The following is a 17,500-nucleotide window of genomic DNA, read 5'->3' as shown; positions in this document are numbered from 1 at the left end:
AAGATCAAAATACGCACGTTAAAGATCCTGCAATCCATGTCAGCGTTCGGTGGGTTATGGAGACAAGAAATACCCTAGCATGCACACCCCCGGAAAACGGAGTATGGCTGTCTACATGGCGGGGTAAAAATGGTCATACACGTAAAAGCCTGCTCGTGTGCATACGAGTGAACGTGGGAGTTGCCGCCCACGAACGAATAATAGTAAGAAGAAGGTGTTTGCTCTTTTAAAATCAAGCTGTTCGGCGTTTGGGTGTTGATGTTCTCTCAGTGTCACTAAAAGGCTGTTTCACTGGAGCATGTTCTTATTCTTGATGTCCCGTGCCGTAAATTGAAGGGGCCGATTATTACTTCGAGATCATCATCATCATCATCATCATCACACACACACACACACACACACACACACACACACACACACGCACACACGCACACACACACACACACACACACACACACACACACACACACACACACACACACACACACACACACACACACACACACACACACACACACCATCTCCAAAATTGCCCTGCACCCGGCCCCCTCCCTCACACACTCATTCCTAGGCTACACACACAACTGCATTCACCCCCTCCAACACACACACACACACACACACACAACTGTACTCAGCCCCTCCAACACACACACACACACACACACACACACACACACACGTGAAATTAGCTGATGCGGTGCTTACCAGTACATTTGATTCTCAATCATTCATGCATCTGTGCATTACCTCTCCCCATACGAACGGCGAAAGAGACGACGTCAAAAGCGTTTCACCCCAATAACCACCATCAAAATATTACCAGCGGAAGGCTCTTACACTTTAAAAATTAAAAATATTGCTTAGAGCCCAGCCGACCATGAAGGCCATATCAGGACTACACACTGAAGAGGTGAATGTTGACAAAGAATACCACAATTTTGACGACGGAAGCTAAAGGTTGGGTCATTGGGACACCTACTGGACATCCGATGGATCTGTGTAGAGGAGAAGAGAGGACTGGCCGTACTGAGTGAGTTAATGTGGTAATCTCGCATCTGCTTTTCTCTAACGTGATTGAGAACACAGAATATATTCCACAATGATTTTTTATTGATACGTTTCAATACACCAAATAAAATTTTCATACTGACAAGATTCCGTGACAATGACAATGACAGTATAAACCCTAATCTTGGGATGATCTAAACTTTGATCTGGTCAAGTAATCACACAGTCTCTTACACCACACCACACCACACCACACCTTACCACTCCACACCACATCTCACCACACCACACCACTCTACACCTCACCACACCACACCTTACCACTCCACACCACATCTCACCACACCACACCACACCACACCACTCTACACCACACCACACCACACCTCACCACACCACACCTCACCACATCACTCCACACCACACCACACCACACCACACCACACCTCACCACACCACACCACACCACACCACACCACACCACACCACTCCACACCACACCTTACCACACCACACCACACCACACCACACCACACCATACCAGTCTTTCTGCCCCAAGTGTCTCGACTTTTCCGACTGTAACTGGCTCTAATAAGAAGAATGGAATTCACATATGACGGGCGCAATAGCCGAGTGGTTAAAGCGTTGGACTTTCAATCTGAGGGTCCCGGGTTCGAATCTCGGTAACGGCGCCTGGTGGGTAAAGGGTGAAGAATTTTACGATCTCCCAGGTCAACATATGTGCAGACCTGCTAGTGCCTGAACCCCCTTCGTGTGTATATGCAAGCAGAAGATCAAATACGCACGTTAAAGATCCTGTAATCCATGTCAGCGTTCGGTGGGTTATGGAAACAAGAACATACCCAGCATGCACGCCCGGCCCCCGAAAGCGGACTATGGCTGCCTACATGGCAGGGTAAAAACGGTCATACACGTAAAAGCCTACTCGTGTGCATACGAGTGAACGTGGGAGTTGCAGCCCACGAACGCAGAAGCAGAAGAAGAATTCACATGGAAATGTGTTAATCGCCAGCTGTAGTTCGAGTAAAGCTCTGCAGAGGATTGGAGTGGCAGCCACATCCCTATGTGATTGCGGCCAGGCTGACCAGACCCCATCCCATATTCTCCAAGACTGCCCCCTGTATGAGAAGATGCGGCAACAGTCCTGGCCTGGGGGTGCTGACCTCAACACCAAGCTCTGGGGGACGGCAGCCGATCTTCACCGGACGTCCGAGTTTGTGGCATCCCTCGGACTTCGACCCTGACTGCGTAGCTGTCGAACGCAAAGAAGAAGAAGAAGAAGGGTTGTTTTTTTTCAGGCTAAGGCACTCATCTGCCACTGAGTATAGTGTCCATGAGGGTTTGGTTACGATTCCCGCTCTCACCCTTTATCCCATTAATTTTTTGACCGCTGGGAAACCAAACTGAGAGTCCAGTCATTCGGACGCAACGATAAACCGAGGTGCCGTGTGCAGCAGGCACTTAATTGGCTAACTGAAACATAAGTGTCGTCCTCTGGTAAAAATTCTGTAGAAGGACTCCATTCTGATAAGTCACAAAAAAAAAAAAAAAAAAAAAAAAAAAAAAAAAAAAATATATATATATATATATATATATATGCATGCACTCAAAGCCTGACAAGCGTGTAAGGTCATGCTGACTTCGGGCATCTGCTTAGCAGATGTGGCATAGCATACATGGATTTATCCGAACGCAGTGACGCCCCCTCAAGAAACTTAAGACAATATTCGCTCCAATAATTGTAGCGGCATCAGTTCTTCCTGCTTGATAGGATAATTTCAGGACTTTTATTCATCTTCATAACACACTACTCTTCTTTGTTAGCTTAAACCTTTCACTGCCGAATTCGCATTTATGCAGCAGCTAGGTAGAGGACCCATGTCACTGAAGGGTGACCAGATCATGGGGCTGTTATCCATGAATCTACTGCTCTTTATGTTCGGTGGTAGGATAAGCCGTATTTTCTGCACATCGCAGGGGGAATTCCCAGCTGCTCTTAAACACCATAATTATTTTCTGTGTTTATAGCACAAGGGAATTTTGCACTCTAAATAGACCGGCACACACACACACACACACACACACACACACACACACACACACACAAGCTGATGCAAACTGTATAATCCAGTTGCAACTAGCAGCTTCAGTATCGATACGACAACGATATGAATGAAATAGAAAATAGAAAAAAATAAATCACTATTAGTAAGTCTGCAGCCAATAATGATAATGATTATAATGACTGTGATGATGATGGTAAAATTAGGACAAAAGAATAACAACAAAAGGACAAGACCAAAAATGATGATGATGATATTAATAATAGTAATAATCGTAGTAGTAATGATAATAGAAACAATAACAACAACAACAACAATAGTAGTAGCAGTAGCAGCAGCAGTAGTAGTAGTAGTAGTAGTAGTAGTAGTAGCAGTAGTAGTAGTAGTAGTAGTAATCATCATCATCATCAGCAGCAGCAGCAGCAGCTACAGCAGCAGCAGAATAATCATAATCATAATAAACATCATGATAATAACGATGATAATGACGACGACGACGATGACAACTACAATAACAAGAACCACAGTAACAACAACAACAACAACAACAACAACAACAACAAAAAGATTCATCCCAGTAATCTGTGCTCTGCCTTTTCAGTCGCACATCTGCCGATTTCGCCGAGTGGAGCCGAATGACCTAATAAGCGCTGCTGAGTAATCAGCGACACCGACACAAGGCTGGTTCCGCTAAGATAAAAACGACACAGGCCACAACCCAGCTCCGGTGCGCATGCGCGGCGCCGTCGAGGGTCACGTGACACGGGCAGAGCACTAGGGGTAGTAGTTGAAATATAATTTAGATATACACACATATATATATATATGTACATATATACATATGTGTGTAGTTCGTGTTGGCAGCCTTCTGATTGTGTGTGACACCTCTGCGCTGTGCGAGTGTGTCGCTGCGTGCTATACAGTTACTTTGAATTGTGCCTTCAAAGTGTTTCCCCATAATTATAGTGAGTGAGTGAGAGCCATGGCTGAGTATCGTCATCTTGCTACTGTCCTTGTGCTTTGCCTCTCTGGAATCCTGGGCGCTTCCTTGGCTGAAGGTCAGTGATGTTTCTCTTTCGTTTTTGTTCGTTTGTTTTTTGAATGAAAAAGAAAGAAAGAAAAAAAGAAAAAAAAAAAAAAAAAAAAAAAGGGAAGAAAAAGAAATAATGATGATGATGGTGGTGGTGGTGGTGGTGCTGATAATGGCCATTATTATTATTACCATTGATCTGTTGAAATTAGCAGCCTGTGATTATAAAACTGGAGAGAGAGAGAGAGAGAGAGAGAGAGAGAGAGAGAGAGAGAGAGAGAGAGTTCTTTGTCTCGAGGTCAGTTATTAATATTCTCCTGTTTGTTTTAGAAGGGGAAAAAAAAAGGGTAGGGGAAAGAAATCATGACGACGATGACGATGATGATTATGATGATGACGAAGATGCCACTACATGTGCTCCTAATGCTGGTGCTACTTGTACTAACAGATCTGCTATTACTATTGATGTATTGAAAAAATTTTAATCTGTAAACACAAAACTGAAAACAATATGTCAACTCATTTAGAGCCTAAAATCTCCAAAGCTGATGATGAGACTGTAAAAAAAAAAATAAAAAAAAAAAAGTTAACAGCTACCGCCACCACCACCACCACTACTACTACTGCTGCTGCTGGTAATAACGTATGTAAAACTACTATTGGTGTGTTGGAAAATTTGAATATAAAAGATAAAACTAAGTATGGTATTTTCACTTCATCTAAAACCACCAAAGCGGATGTAAATAGATTAAGTAACCAACCACTGCCACTACTGACGGGCGCAATAGCCGAGTGGTTAAAGCGTTGGACTGTCAATCTGAGGGTCCCGGGTTCGAATCACGGTGACGGCGCCTGGTGGGTAAAGGGTGGAGATTTTTACGATCTCCCAGGTCAACATATTATGTGCAGACCTGCTAGTGCCTGAACCCACTTCGTGTGTATATGCAAGCAGAAGATCAAATACGCACGTTAAAGATCCTGTAATCCATGTCAACGTTCGGTGGGTTATGGAAACAAGAACATACCCAGCATGCACACCCCCGAAAACGGAGTATGGCTGCCTACATGGCGGGGTAAAAACCGTCATACACGTAAAAGCCCACCCGTGTGCATACGAGTGAACGTGGGAGTTGCAGCCCACGAACGAAGAAGAAGAAGAAGACTGCCGCTACTGCTACAGCGTATGCTAATGAAAATAAATGTACAATGAATACATGGATGATACTGGAAAATCTCTGGAACCTGTAACTGACCAAGATAAAAGAAGAAGAAAAAGGAAGAAGAAGAAGAAGTAAAAGAGGGGGAAGAAGTAGAAGAAAATAATAGTGAGAGAGAGAGAGAGAGATGACGAACGGTAAATACTTTGGATAAGATAAGATAAGATAAGAGAGAGAGAGAGACAGAGAGAGACAGAGAGAGAGAGAAATGACGAACGATAAATACTTTGGATAAGAAGAGAGAGAGAGAGAGAGAGAGAGAGAGAGAGAGAGAGAGAGAGAGAATGATAACGATGACGATGACGAACTATAAATACTTTGGATAAAATAAGAAGAGAGAGAGAGAGAGAGAGATAACGATGACGATGACGAACTATAAATACTTTGGATAAAATAAGAAGAGAGAGAGAGAGAGAGAGAGAGAGAGAGAGAGAGAGAGAGAGAGAGAGAGAAGAATGGAGAAAAAAAACTCAGTTCCCAGTCTGTCCCTGATAATCTACTCCAGTGACCGTCAACTGTATCAATAGTTACAACAACGACATCACCAATAACACACCAAGAACACGGAAGAGATGATGGAATGTAACTGATGCAGATGAGAAATTTGTAAAGAACCCTCTGGTAGTGCCAGTGAAATGGACTTGTTTGGGTTTGAATTTATTAAAAAATAAAAAAAATCCTTTCATGAATGATGCTAGTTTTTGAAAACTGTTGAACGTATTTTTTATTAAAAAAAAATGCTTTAACATAAATTGTTTTTGTCCATATTTCGCTCTGCCCATGAATTTGTGTTTGTGAAATCATAAGTATACACTATGATTATGATTTCATTTCATCATATTGACTAAGACACCATATGAATCACCCAACCCCAACGTTTCGCTGAACATCATGCTCGAAGCGGCAGGGTGGGCGTATACACGGTAATAATTTTTTTTGTTTCAAGTTTTTGTCATGACAAGGAAGTGATTATGTCTGTATATATGTATGTTGTTAAGTAAGTAAGTATCTATCTATCTATGTTGTTAAGAAAGTGTATATATGTATATATATATATATATATATATATAATTATTATAATGTCTCTCTCTCTCTCTCTCTCTCTCTCTCTCTCTCTCTCTGTGTGGAGGGGGGGGGGGTTGTGCATGACGTGTGTGTGAACGCATATATAAAATTATGTGGTGATACATACGTCCATGCGTGGGCAAGAATGAAAGCGAATCTACGTAAAATCCCTCCCCCCCCCAAAAAAAAAAAAAAAAAGTCGGTTTCCCGAATGACGATGTTTCGTTTGTTTCAGTCTCAGTATGTGGGTGCATGAGTGTGTGACTCAGCCTCTCACTCTGTCTCCTGTCTCTCTTTCTGGCTGGCTGTTCGTCTGCCTGCCTGCCTGTATGTCTGTCTGTTTCTCGCCCCCCCCCCCCCCCCCCCGTTCTCCGACGCCCCCTAACCTCCCGCCACCCCCCCTCTCTCTCTTTCTCCAGTGATAATAGATTATTTCTCATGCAAACTGTTTAAAACCTCAAAACTATTGCGATTGATTTTAATGAATATATTTCAAACAGGCACTGAAAAAATCGAGATGTGGTGTTTCGAATGTTCATTACGCACTTAAAAAAATATAGAGAGAACTGATGAATTTCAGAATATCTTATGTAACTCTCTCTGTCTTTCTCTCTCTCTCTCGGTGTGTGTGTGTGTGTGTGTGTGTGTGTGTGTGTGTGTGTGTGTGTGTGTGTGTGTGTGTGTGTGTGTGTGTGTGTGTGTGTGTGTGTGTGTGTGTGTGTGTATGTGTGTGTGTGTTTCTCATCTGCTTCTCTATATATTTCTCTGTCTCTCTGTTTGTCTTTGTCTCTCTATGTCTTTGTGTGTGTGTGTGTGTGTGTGTGTCTGTGTCTGTGTCTCTGTGTCTCTCTCTCTCTCTAATTAAAAAGAAAGAAAGAAAGATAGAAAGAAAGAAAGAAAGAAAGAATAATTCTGTCGATTTCAATTGTCATCCGGAACTGAAAGTTTCCCAGTCATATGATTGCTTTGGGGGTGAAATAAGGAAACAGCTAATTCATAAGCTGCTGCACATGTTTATTTGGCTTGGTGTATTGTGTTGATCACTGGATGTTTGGCTCACGTACGCTGTTTCGGGGACAACAATTGACCCATTCAGTAAAGCATAAAGTTCTGTCTCTTCTCTGCCTGTCTTCCCGTTTCTGTCTCTGTCTCTGTCTCTGTCTCTCGCTCTCTTTCTCTTTATCTATGTCTCTGTCTCTGTCTCTTTTTATGTCTCTCGGTGTGTGTGTGTGTGTGTGTGTGTGTGTGTGTGTGTGTGTGTCGTGTGTGTGTGTGTGTGTGTGTGTGTGTGTGTGTGTGTCGTGTGTGTGTGTGTGTGTGTGTGTGTGTGTGTGTGTGTGTGTGTGTGTGTGTGTGTGTGTGAACAAGAAGACGAGGAAGCAGAAGACAGAGAAAGTGGAGAAGAAGAAGAAGAAGAAGAAGACAGAGAGAGAGACACACGGACACGGACACGGACATTGTTTTATTGCCATTGACAATACTGACCTTTGGCAAGGTGGATAATGTATGAACAAAAGAATAATGACGGTTTACAGAGAAATTGACACATTGCTTAGAGTGAAAAAGAAAATCAACGACAAACAACAACAAAAAAACAAAATAATAAAATAAAACATATTGTTAAGATTAAAAAGGAAAATTTAAAAAAAAGCTCGACCATCCAACGTTCTATAAAGTCATTTAGAATTATAAACTATGGAACTGGCATCAGGGTAACGGTGATTTTTTTTTTTTTTTTGTTTTTTTGTCGATAACTATAAAGGCTCCTGAAGGAAATTTCTTTTTCCGACAATCCCAAGCTAGGGCGATAAATTTCGCTAGGGATCTTATTCTTACTTCATGATCTCTCAAAAGCGTACTGGTAAGGTTCATGCTCTCTAAGTTTTCACCGTTGAAAATGAAACATTTCTTTCGAATTTCTTCATAATAATTACACATAAAAAGGAAATGAGTTTCATCTTCAGTAACTGAAGCACCACACATAGGACAAGGGGACCGTGCGGACGTGTCAGCAGAGAACCATTTTTGACTCACTTGTGTTCGGTTGTCTGTGTGTGTGTGTGTGTGTGTGTGTGTGTGTCTGTGTCTGTGTCTGTGTGTCCGTGGTAAACTTTAACATTGACATTTTCTCTGCAACTACTTTGTCAGTTGACACCAAATTTGGCATAAAAATAGGAAAAAATTATGTTCTTTCCAGTCATCTTGTTTAAAACAATATTGCACCTCTGGGATGGGCACAAAAAAATAAATAATGAAGCCTAATTATATGCAAACTGCATTTACTGTTATATTTATATTTTTTTGTATTCTCTAAACTTGGCACTTTGATCTGATATTCTGACCCAACAGCTAGAGCAGTCATTATTATCATTTTTTGTTCAATCAGGAACTTCTTTTGCTAAGCATGGAAGTTTTATTTATTTTGCAAACGTTTTGGTGCAGATAGTAAAAAAGGGAAATTACTCTGTAATGCTAGGGGACTTAATTTGCTTTAAACTGATCTTTCTCATCTTAAACATTACATTTTGAAAATTATACTCAATACATAAAAAGCTTGGATTTTCTTTTTAAGTGTATCACAAGTGAGTCTCGAAGGCCTTGCCTCTCTTGTTTTTATTAGCATTTAGGCCTAAAGTTCTAAAGTCTGAATCGAGCCAGGCTTGTTCTGTGCCATTTATTACTTAATTACTTTAATGCGTTTTTTCTGTCTGAAAAGTGTTCTTAAAAGAGAGGAACCAATTGTATTTTTTTCTGACTTTTCGATGTGGGCATGCCAATCCTGTTTGTACGAATTGATTAATCTGTCTTTAAATTCTGCGAGAAATATTCGATCATTGCCAACACCCTGGAGAGAGAGAGAGAGAGAGAGAGAGAGAGAGACAGACAGACAGACAGACAGACAGACAGAGACAGAGAGACAGAAACAGAGAGAGAAAGAGAAACAGAGAGAGAAAGAGAGACAGAGACAGAGAGAGAGTACATTTCATTATTTTCATCTAGTCAGTCGCTGTTCGCTGTATTCTACGTTTCCACCATAACCCGGAAGATATCTATGAGTTGACTTAAAGTCCATTCATTCTGAAAGTGTGTGTTGTTGTTATTGTTTTTTGTTTAATGTCCCGTCACACATATCGGTGATTGAAGACATTTTGTTAAAGTATTTATGAATACATCTGAGTATTATCGGCTAGAAGGGGTGGGAGATGTGGATGAATGGAAGGTTGAGGGAAACTGGGCAAATGAGGGTAAAAATGTGGGTGAAATTTGGAAGAAAAACAAAACAAACAAACAAAAAAAACAACCCCTCTAAATACAGTTACAGGAAATTACTTAAAGGACTTCGTAAAAGAGAAGTCGTTAAACTGACAAGCGAAACAACTGATAATGAATGCAAAAAGTCAAAAACATCAACGTTCTCAGTCACTTGTGAAGACACACTTTCGTGTACAAAAGGCTTCATCAAGCTACAGTGAAAAATTATATGCTCAATTGTCAGGTTACTAAAGCATATACACTTGACATTAGAACAATACTTGGTCCGTAATGAATTTGATAATAGTCTGAGAGCTAAGTTCAGAATTGGTCTGCGAATCGGACCAAAGTCTGAGAGAGTCAACTGACGAGGTTTTAGACTTGAATTCAAGTGTGTGTGTGTGTGTGTGTGTGTGTGTGTGTGTGTGTGTGTGTGTGTGTGTGTAACGACATTGTGAAAAGAAGCTTCTAGCTTATCCTTTTCACCCCAATAAAACATTTGAGTTCAAGTTCTCTCTTCCCCCCTCTCCCTCCCTCTATGTGTGTGTGTGTGTGTGTGTGTGTGTGTGTGTGTGTCTGCACATATTATGTTGAACTGGGAGATCGGAAAAATCTCCGCCCTTTACCTACCAGGTGCCGTTACCGAGATTCGAACCCGGGACCCTCAGATTAAAAGTCCAAAGCTTTAACCGCTCGGCTATTGCGCCCGTCGGACGGTCAGGCTGAATCGTTAAAAGGACCCATTTTCATAATCATCCGGAGAGACAGTAACATGAGACAAGAAGGAATTCGTCATAGTTACATTCATCTGTTGTTTTTAGTCCCACACACTACACACGCGCGCACACACACACACACACACACACACACACACACACACACACACACACACTGCGACACACATGTACGCACACACGCGCACACGCACACATACACAGATGCACACACGAACACACATTATCATTGTGATTATCACCGGAATTGATCTATTGTTATTATCATCATTATTATTATTGTTATTACTACTACTAGTAATAGTAGTAGTACTAGTAGTAATAGTAGTATTGTGATCATTACTATACGTTTTTTGTGGTGATGGTGATCGAATGTAGACCCCCTACCGATATTCATATCAGGCTGAAAAAAAAATCAGTTATGTTTGAAATTGTTTGTAAAAAAAAAAACCCACAACACCCCCCCCTCCCCCACAAAACCAGCTCCTTCAATATCTGCAACCAGTCAAGTCGTCTAGATTTCAAGTTGCTTGAGAACTGCACTAACTGTATGTAATAATGTCACACACTCTTGACAGTGCGCGATTGATAACCAGCCCGGCCAACACGAACATCACTGAACAGCTGTGTACAGTTCACAGTCTCTCTCTCTCTCTCTCTCTCTCTCTCTCTCTCTCTCTCTCTCTCTCTCTCTCTCTCTCTAATCAGTTTAGACTGTCGTTGCTTATGGCTTCAGCGCATGAACAAACTATTAGAAACCTATCAATCTATCTGTATAAATCGTTTAAGCTCCGATCTGTTCTTATGTCTTAGTGTATCCAGTGACGACTACATACGGACGATGTGTATAACGTAATTGATCGTTATTAGCCACGCATGTAAGAGTTATTATTTAGCGTATATCATATATCATTTAGGTGTATAAATGTCAATGGAATACAATATGTTTCATGATGTGTGTTATGTATTACTAAGATGAGGGCATATTAATTAGAAATAAGGCATGATATATTTATGTTATCTGAACGAATGTCATTTTTCAATGCACGATGCGATGTCTATGAAGAATTTGTGACACCCTTTCATAAGGGGCAATGGCCTATAAATGAATAAACCATTCATTCATTCATTCATCATTCTCTCTCTCTCTCAGTCTATCTTCTTCTTCTTCTTCTTCTACGCCATTGCACGCCATTGATTGAATGTTGTTGCCCGCCACATCAGCATCAGAATTGTCATCACTATTGTATACGTACAGTGACATAATTGTGTTTCTCTGTTCTCTTTATCTATTTCTCATTTTTGTCGCGCCTCTTTCCTGTATTCTGTGTGGTGATTAGTTTGACAGTCTTAATAACCCCTTTTCTTCATGCCTTCAATATTGATTTTTTTTCTTTTTCTTTTTTCAACATCTGCTAATGTACTACAATATGATTTGTATTTTACTACAATAATATTTGATACCTGATTACGTTTATGTATGCATGCATATACATATGTATGTGTAGACATATACATGCATGTGTGTGCATGTGCATATTATGTATGTGCATAAGGGTGTGTGTGTTTGGGGATGAGTGTGTGCATATGTGTGTGGGTGGGTGGGTGGGTGTGAGTGTGTGACTGTGTTCCCTTTAATATATATATATTTTTTTAATAATGACAGTGATGGTGTGTTGATTGTCATTATTATCATTAGTAGCAGCAGTAGTAATAGTAGTATTTACCATTATTATTATTATTATTATTATTGTGCCTTGTCGTTATTGTTTTTGTTGTCACAAGGAGACAGATTGGAAGACTAGGCAATGCCTAAAATCTTTATCCTTGAGTAATAATTTTTTTGAATCTCTCTCTCTCTCTCTCTCTCTCTCTCTCTCTCTCTCTCTCTATATATATATATATATATATATATATATATATATATATATGTATATATGATGATGATGATATAATAATAATAATAATAATAATAATCATCATCATCATCATGAGTACTTGTTGGACGATTTCCTATCTTAAAGGGAGCTCAAAGCGCTTTACAAACAAAACATAACAAAACAAAAAATAAATAAACACACACACGCAACAAAAGATTTGACGCACAACAGCATAAAACAGATTCAAAGACTACGCGTATTACATTGCTTAATCACACACACACACACACACACACACACACACACACACACACACACACACACACACACACACACACACACACACACACACACACACACACACACACACACACAGAGTATGAGTTATAGCTGAATGTCAAAAGAAACACATGGAAGGCAATTGCAGGAAGTTCATTTCATGTACCCGCTGGGGGCATAGAAACATCATACATGGACGACTTTACCCACACACCATAATACACACTCATGTCATTTCAGAGGAGGCTGACCTCACAGTCACCGTAGCACAGAGCTCTCCTGTCATTGCCGACAGAGGGTCCAACATCACCATTTCATGCAACGTTAGCCACGGACTGGCGGCCTTGCTGTCCAACTCCATTGGATGGCTGAGGAAGTCACGTGTTCCTGACCTGACCAATGAGACGGTGCTGATCAGCAACAAGTCCGATGTACTGGTCGAAGGCTACAAAGTGGACATCGACACGACAAACGAACAACTGTCTTACTTCCTTCTTATCTCAGACGGTGGGTGGGCACTGCTCTAAAATAATAAAATAGATGGATAGCTCATTGGCCAGGAAAGCTGAAGCCAGCTGGACGCCATACTGACACTCGTATTCGGCTGTTGGTCCGTAATTGAGAAGTCGTCTGCTAACTGGTGGTAGTTTCTGAACTGTAACCGTGTATCGTCGATGAAATCGTGTTATGCTTGCCCCCACGACACGCTAAATGTTGTGTCTTGATTGATATCTGCCAATGGTTTATTTACCAAAGTCATTAAAGGAAAACAGTGCAGTGACACGTAGCGAAAACGTGCTGTGGAGGCACACACAGGAATGTCAGCTTAACTAACTCAGTACGGCCAGTCCTCTCTTCTCCTCTACACAGACCCCTCGAATGTCCAGTGGGTGTCTCAATGATCCAACCTTTAGCTTCCGTCGTCAGAATTGTGGTATTCTTTGTCAACATTCACCTCTTCAGTGTAAGAGCCTTCCGCTTGTAATATTTTGATGGTGGTAATTGGGGTGAAACGCTGTTCGTTAACTAACGCCGCGAGCAAGTGAAAGCTTGCCGTGAAGCAGTCATCGTAGCCAGCTGAGCGCTAGGCTACATAATATGAAGTAACCGCTTCACGCCATACTGACACGGGTAGCAAAATGGCTGATTGAACACTTCCGCTGGCTTCAGTTAGCAGAGCGGCTCAAAGAAGGCATGCGCTATCCACCTATTTTTAAAGCAGTGGTGGGTGGGATGCTTTCTTCTGAGGATGTTCCGTATGATTATAATCATTACGATTGTTTCTTTCTTTCTTCCAGATCACCTTCTTTGTTTTATTCCCGCCCTATTATCCATTTCCCCACCCTCCTTCTTTTCCACGTCTTTCTTGTTTCTCTTTCTGTCTCAGCCTCCCTTCCATATATATATATATATATGTGCATGTGTGTGTGTGTGTGAGTAAATAAAATTTATATACATTGTGTGTGTGTGTGTGTGTGTGTGTGTGTGTGTGTGTGTGTGTTTGCCCGTGTTTTCTCGTAACTTCTAAGTAACTCTTGATTCAGAGATAAATGCCTGTACGCTATTTCTTTTCTCATTATCTTGCTTTATTGACTCACTTGTGTAAACAAAGTGAGTCTATGTTTTAACCCGGTGTTCGGTTGTCTGTGTGTGTGTGTGTGTGTGTGTGTGTGTGTGTGTGTGTGTGTCTGTGTGTGTGTGGTAAACTTTAACATTGACATTTTCTCTGCAAATACTTTGTCAGTTGACACTAAATTAGGCATAAAAATAGGAAAAATTCAGTTGTTTCCAGTCATTTTGTTTAAAACAATATTGCACCTATGGGATAGGCACAAAAAATAATAAATGAAGCCTAATTATATGCAAACTGCATTTACTGTTATATTTATATTTTTTGTATTCTCTAAACTTGGCACTTTGATGTGATGTTCTGACCCAACAGCAAGAGCAGTCACTATTATCATTTTTTGTTCAAACAGAAACTTCTTTTGCTAAGCATGGAAGTTTTATTTATTTTGTAAACATTTTGGTGCAGATAGTAAAGAAGGGAAATTACTCTGTAATTAATGCTAGGGGACTTAATTTGCTTTAAACTGATCTTTCTCATCTTAAACATTACATTTTGAAATTATACTCAATGCATAAAAAGCTTGGATTAAAAAAAAAATGTATCACAAGTGAGTCTTGAAGGCCTTGCCTCTCTTGTTCTTCAGTGTTTTTGTAAAAGATATCTTGAAACCTCAGAAAAGATTACCGTTGTTTCGAGTTTTGTTCTCTCTCTCTCTCTCTCTCTCTCTCTCTGTGTGTGTGTGTGTGTGTGTGTGTGTGTGTGTGTGTGTGTGTGTGTGTGTGTGTGTGTGTGTGTGTGTTGTCTGTGTGCCTCTCTCTCTCTCTTTCTCATTTAATGTCTGACCGAATGATTGATTTATGATAATCATGTTGATAGGCTTACCAACAAAGTGCTTGAAAGGTTTACTCTATCTATCTATCTATCTATCTATCTATCTATCTATCTATCTATCTATCTATCTATCTATCTATTTCATAAACGATGCCGATGGTAGTTACTACATTATGTGTTCGTTGAATGGCGGATTGACTGACTGACTGATTGCAAGGTTGCTTGATTGAGTGATCGATTGATTGATTGACGGATGGATGGATGGATGCTATTGGTGGAGGATGCTGACTACGGTTGCTATAGTAAGCGTTCGCTGTTCGACTGACTGTTTGTTTGCTTGCTTCCTTTATTGATTGACTGATTGATTGATCGGTTGGTTGGTTGGTTGGTGGATTAAGTGATTGATTGATTGGTTGGTTGGTGGATTGAGTGATTGATTGATTGATTGATTGATTAGTGGATTGATTGGTTGGTTGGATGGTTGGTTGGTGGATTGAGTGATTGATTGACTGATTGGCTGGTTGGTGGATTGTTATCAGTGGAGAATTCCGACGACGGGCGCTACATCTGCCAGGTCAAGTCTCTCAAGCACGCTACAGTGGTGGCCAGTGCTCACGTCGACGTGGTTGTCTCAAGTAGGTGGTTGTTACTATACGTTACTGTCTCCGTTGATTGACCATTGACCGGCCATTAGGAGAACCGTATGCGCGGGCGCAGTTATTGTCAGTGTTGTTATTGTATTGCTATTGTTATCATTGTCATTGTCATTATTGTCGCTGTTGTTATTGTTGTTATTATTGTCATGATCATCAGCGCCGTCACAATCATCATTATTATTATTATTGTTGTTGTTGTTATCGTTGTCGAAGCGGCACACGACACAAGAGAGAGAGAGAGAAGAGAGAGAGAGAGAGAGAGAGAGAGGCACACAGACAACAGAGAGTAAACACTGAATGGTTTAATGAGAGACAGACATACAGACAGACAGACACAGAGAGAGAGACTGAACACTGAATGGTTTAATGAGAGAGAGAGAGAGAGAGAGAGAGAGAGAATGTTTTAATGAACTTTGGCCATGGACCACAGTTCAAAACCAGGGGGACTGGGGATGGGCATGAGAAGGGGTATTATAATACTTGATAGCATCACAAAGAAAGAGAGAAAGAGAGAGAACTCAGAACTCAGAACTCAAAACGTTTTTATCCAATGATTGAGATTTTAGGCATAGCCTGTTCTTCCAATCTGTCCTTGCTAATCTACATCTATTACAATTAGCACACACATAAATGAAAGGAAAGTGGTATTCATGTAGAAGGGTATACATAATGAAGAAAAGAGTGGGGCATTCATGCAGAAGGGTATACATAATTAAGAAGAGAGAGAGAGAGAGAGAGAGAGATGGTGGGTGGGCGGGGGTGGGGGGTTGTTTGTTTTAGGATGATTTAAAGCACTCACCAGACAACCTTTCCAAGGCGATGTTATGTTGTTCAATATTCATTATTCTCCAGTTTTAAAGAAAATTATGTTCTTAAGTATCAACCGGTGTCATTTTTGGTCCGTGAATTTGTAACGTTCTCTCTCTCTCTCTCTCTCTCTCTCTCTCTCTCTCTCTCTCTCTGTGTGTGTGTGTGTGTGTGTGTGTGTGTGTGTGTGTGTGTGTGTGTGTGTGTGTTGAGGAAAATGATCATATCGTTATACTACTTTTGTACTTTCAACTAATTGAAAAGAAGAAAACGTTCTGGACAGAAACGAAGATGTTCTCAGACATTACCTGTGTACATTTTACGGTAAACATTATTCTCTCCACTTCAGTTCTTTATCACATTTTCTGAATTTCGTTCCACACGTGACCGGACACCAGATTTCATTTTTGTTACTTTCCCCGCGATGAAAATATTCTTACGCAGTAATCAGTTTCTGTTTTTCATCTCATCTAAGCCCAACACTCGGCTTATATCACAGAATGACACAAGTTTACATCTGGGCTAACAGCAAAGTGAGAGCTGTATTATCAAGGGTTTCTCCAGTCAATGGGAAATCCTTTACAGCTTAGTCTTTTGTGAAGGACTATGACTCTCAAACTAGGAGGCAAAGTTGCAGTGGTTCTTAGTGATGCAGCCTTGGGGGCTAGTTGGCCTTTGGGAACCATCCCCAACGCCGACTGTCCTAAAACCCTCTTGGCCGAGAGAGTGGGGATGTAACTTGGGCAAGACACTCTCCACTATAATCAAATTCTAGCCCAAATAGTCGGAACAGCAGTTGCCTCCTCTGCTGTTCTGATGGTCATAGTCGGACACGACTGACTATCGTATATATGAAAAAATTTCATCTTGTGTACAATATTCTCGAACATTAACCTATCTACAGTCCACTTGGAAATGCTCTGAAGCAGTAACGATGACCTTATTTCAGGAAGATATTTTCGAACAATACCATGCAACTTTCTCTTCATTTTTGTTTCAGAAAAGAAACAGAAATAGTATTATATGTATGTATATATATATTTTTTTTTTCCCCCAACATTAATCTTCCTCAACTTTCTTTTCT

At 40.7% G+C, this 17,500-nt stretch overlaps 1 protein-coding gene across 1 annotated transcript in view; it reads left to right on the top strand.

Annotated features, from left to right (window-relative positions):
* The first annotated feature begins 3,846 nt into the window (after window positions 1-3,846).
* The window catches only part of LOC143293864 (uncharacterized), a 25,064-nt gene continuing 11,410 nt past the window's right edge, over window positions 3,847-17,500 (top strand). Inside the window, exons 1-3 of the mRNA XM_076605176.1 lie at window positions 3,847-4,153; window positions 12,793-13,059; window positions 15,493-15,588. Coding sequence (XP_076461291.1) covers window positions 4,078-4,153; window positions 12,793-13,059; window positions 15,493-15,588 — 439 coding nt within the window. The 5' untranslated portion in view covers window positions 3,847-4,077. The remainder of the gene's footprint in view (window positions 4,154-12,792; window positions 13,060-15,492; window positions 15,589-17,500) is intronic.

This window comes from Babylonia areolata, chromosome 19 (genome assembly GCF_041734735.1).
Source record: "Babylonia areolata isolate BAREFJ2019XMU chromosome 19, ASM4173473v1, whole genome shotgun sequence".
Lineage (NCBI taxonomy): Eukaryota > Metazoa > Mollusca > Gastropoda > Neogastropoda > Buccinidae > Babylonia > Babylonia areolata.
This window is presented reverse-complemented; position numbering and strand designations above follow the sequence as displayed.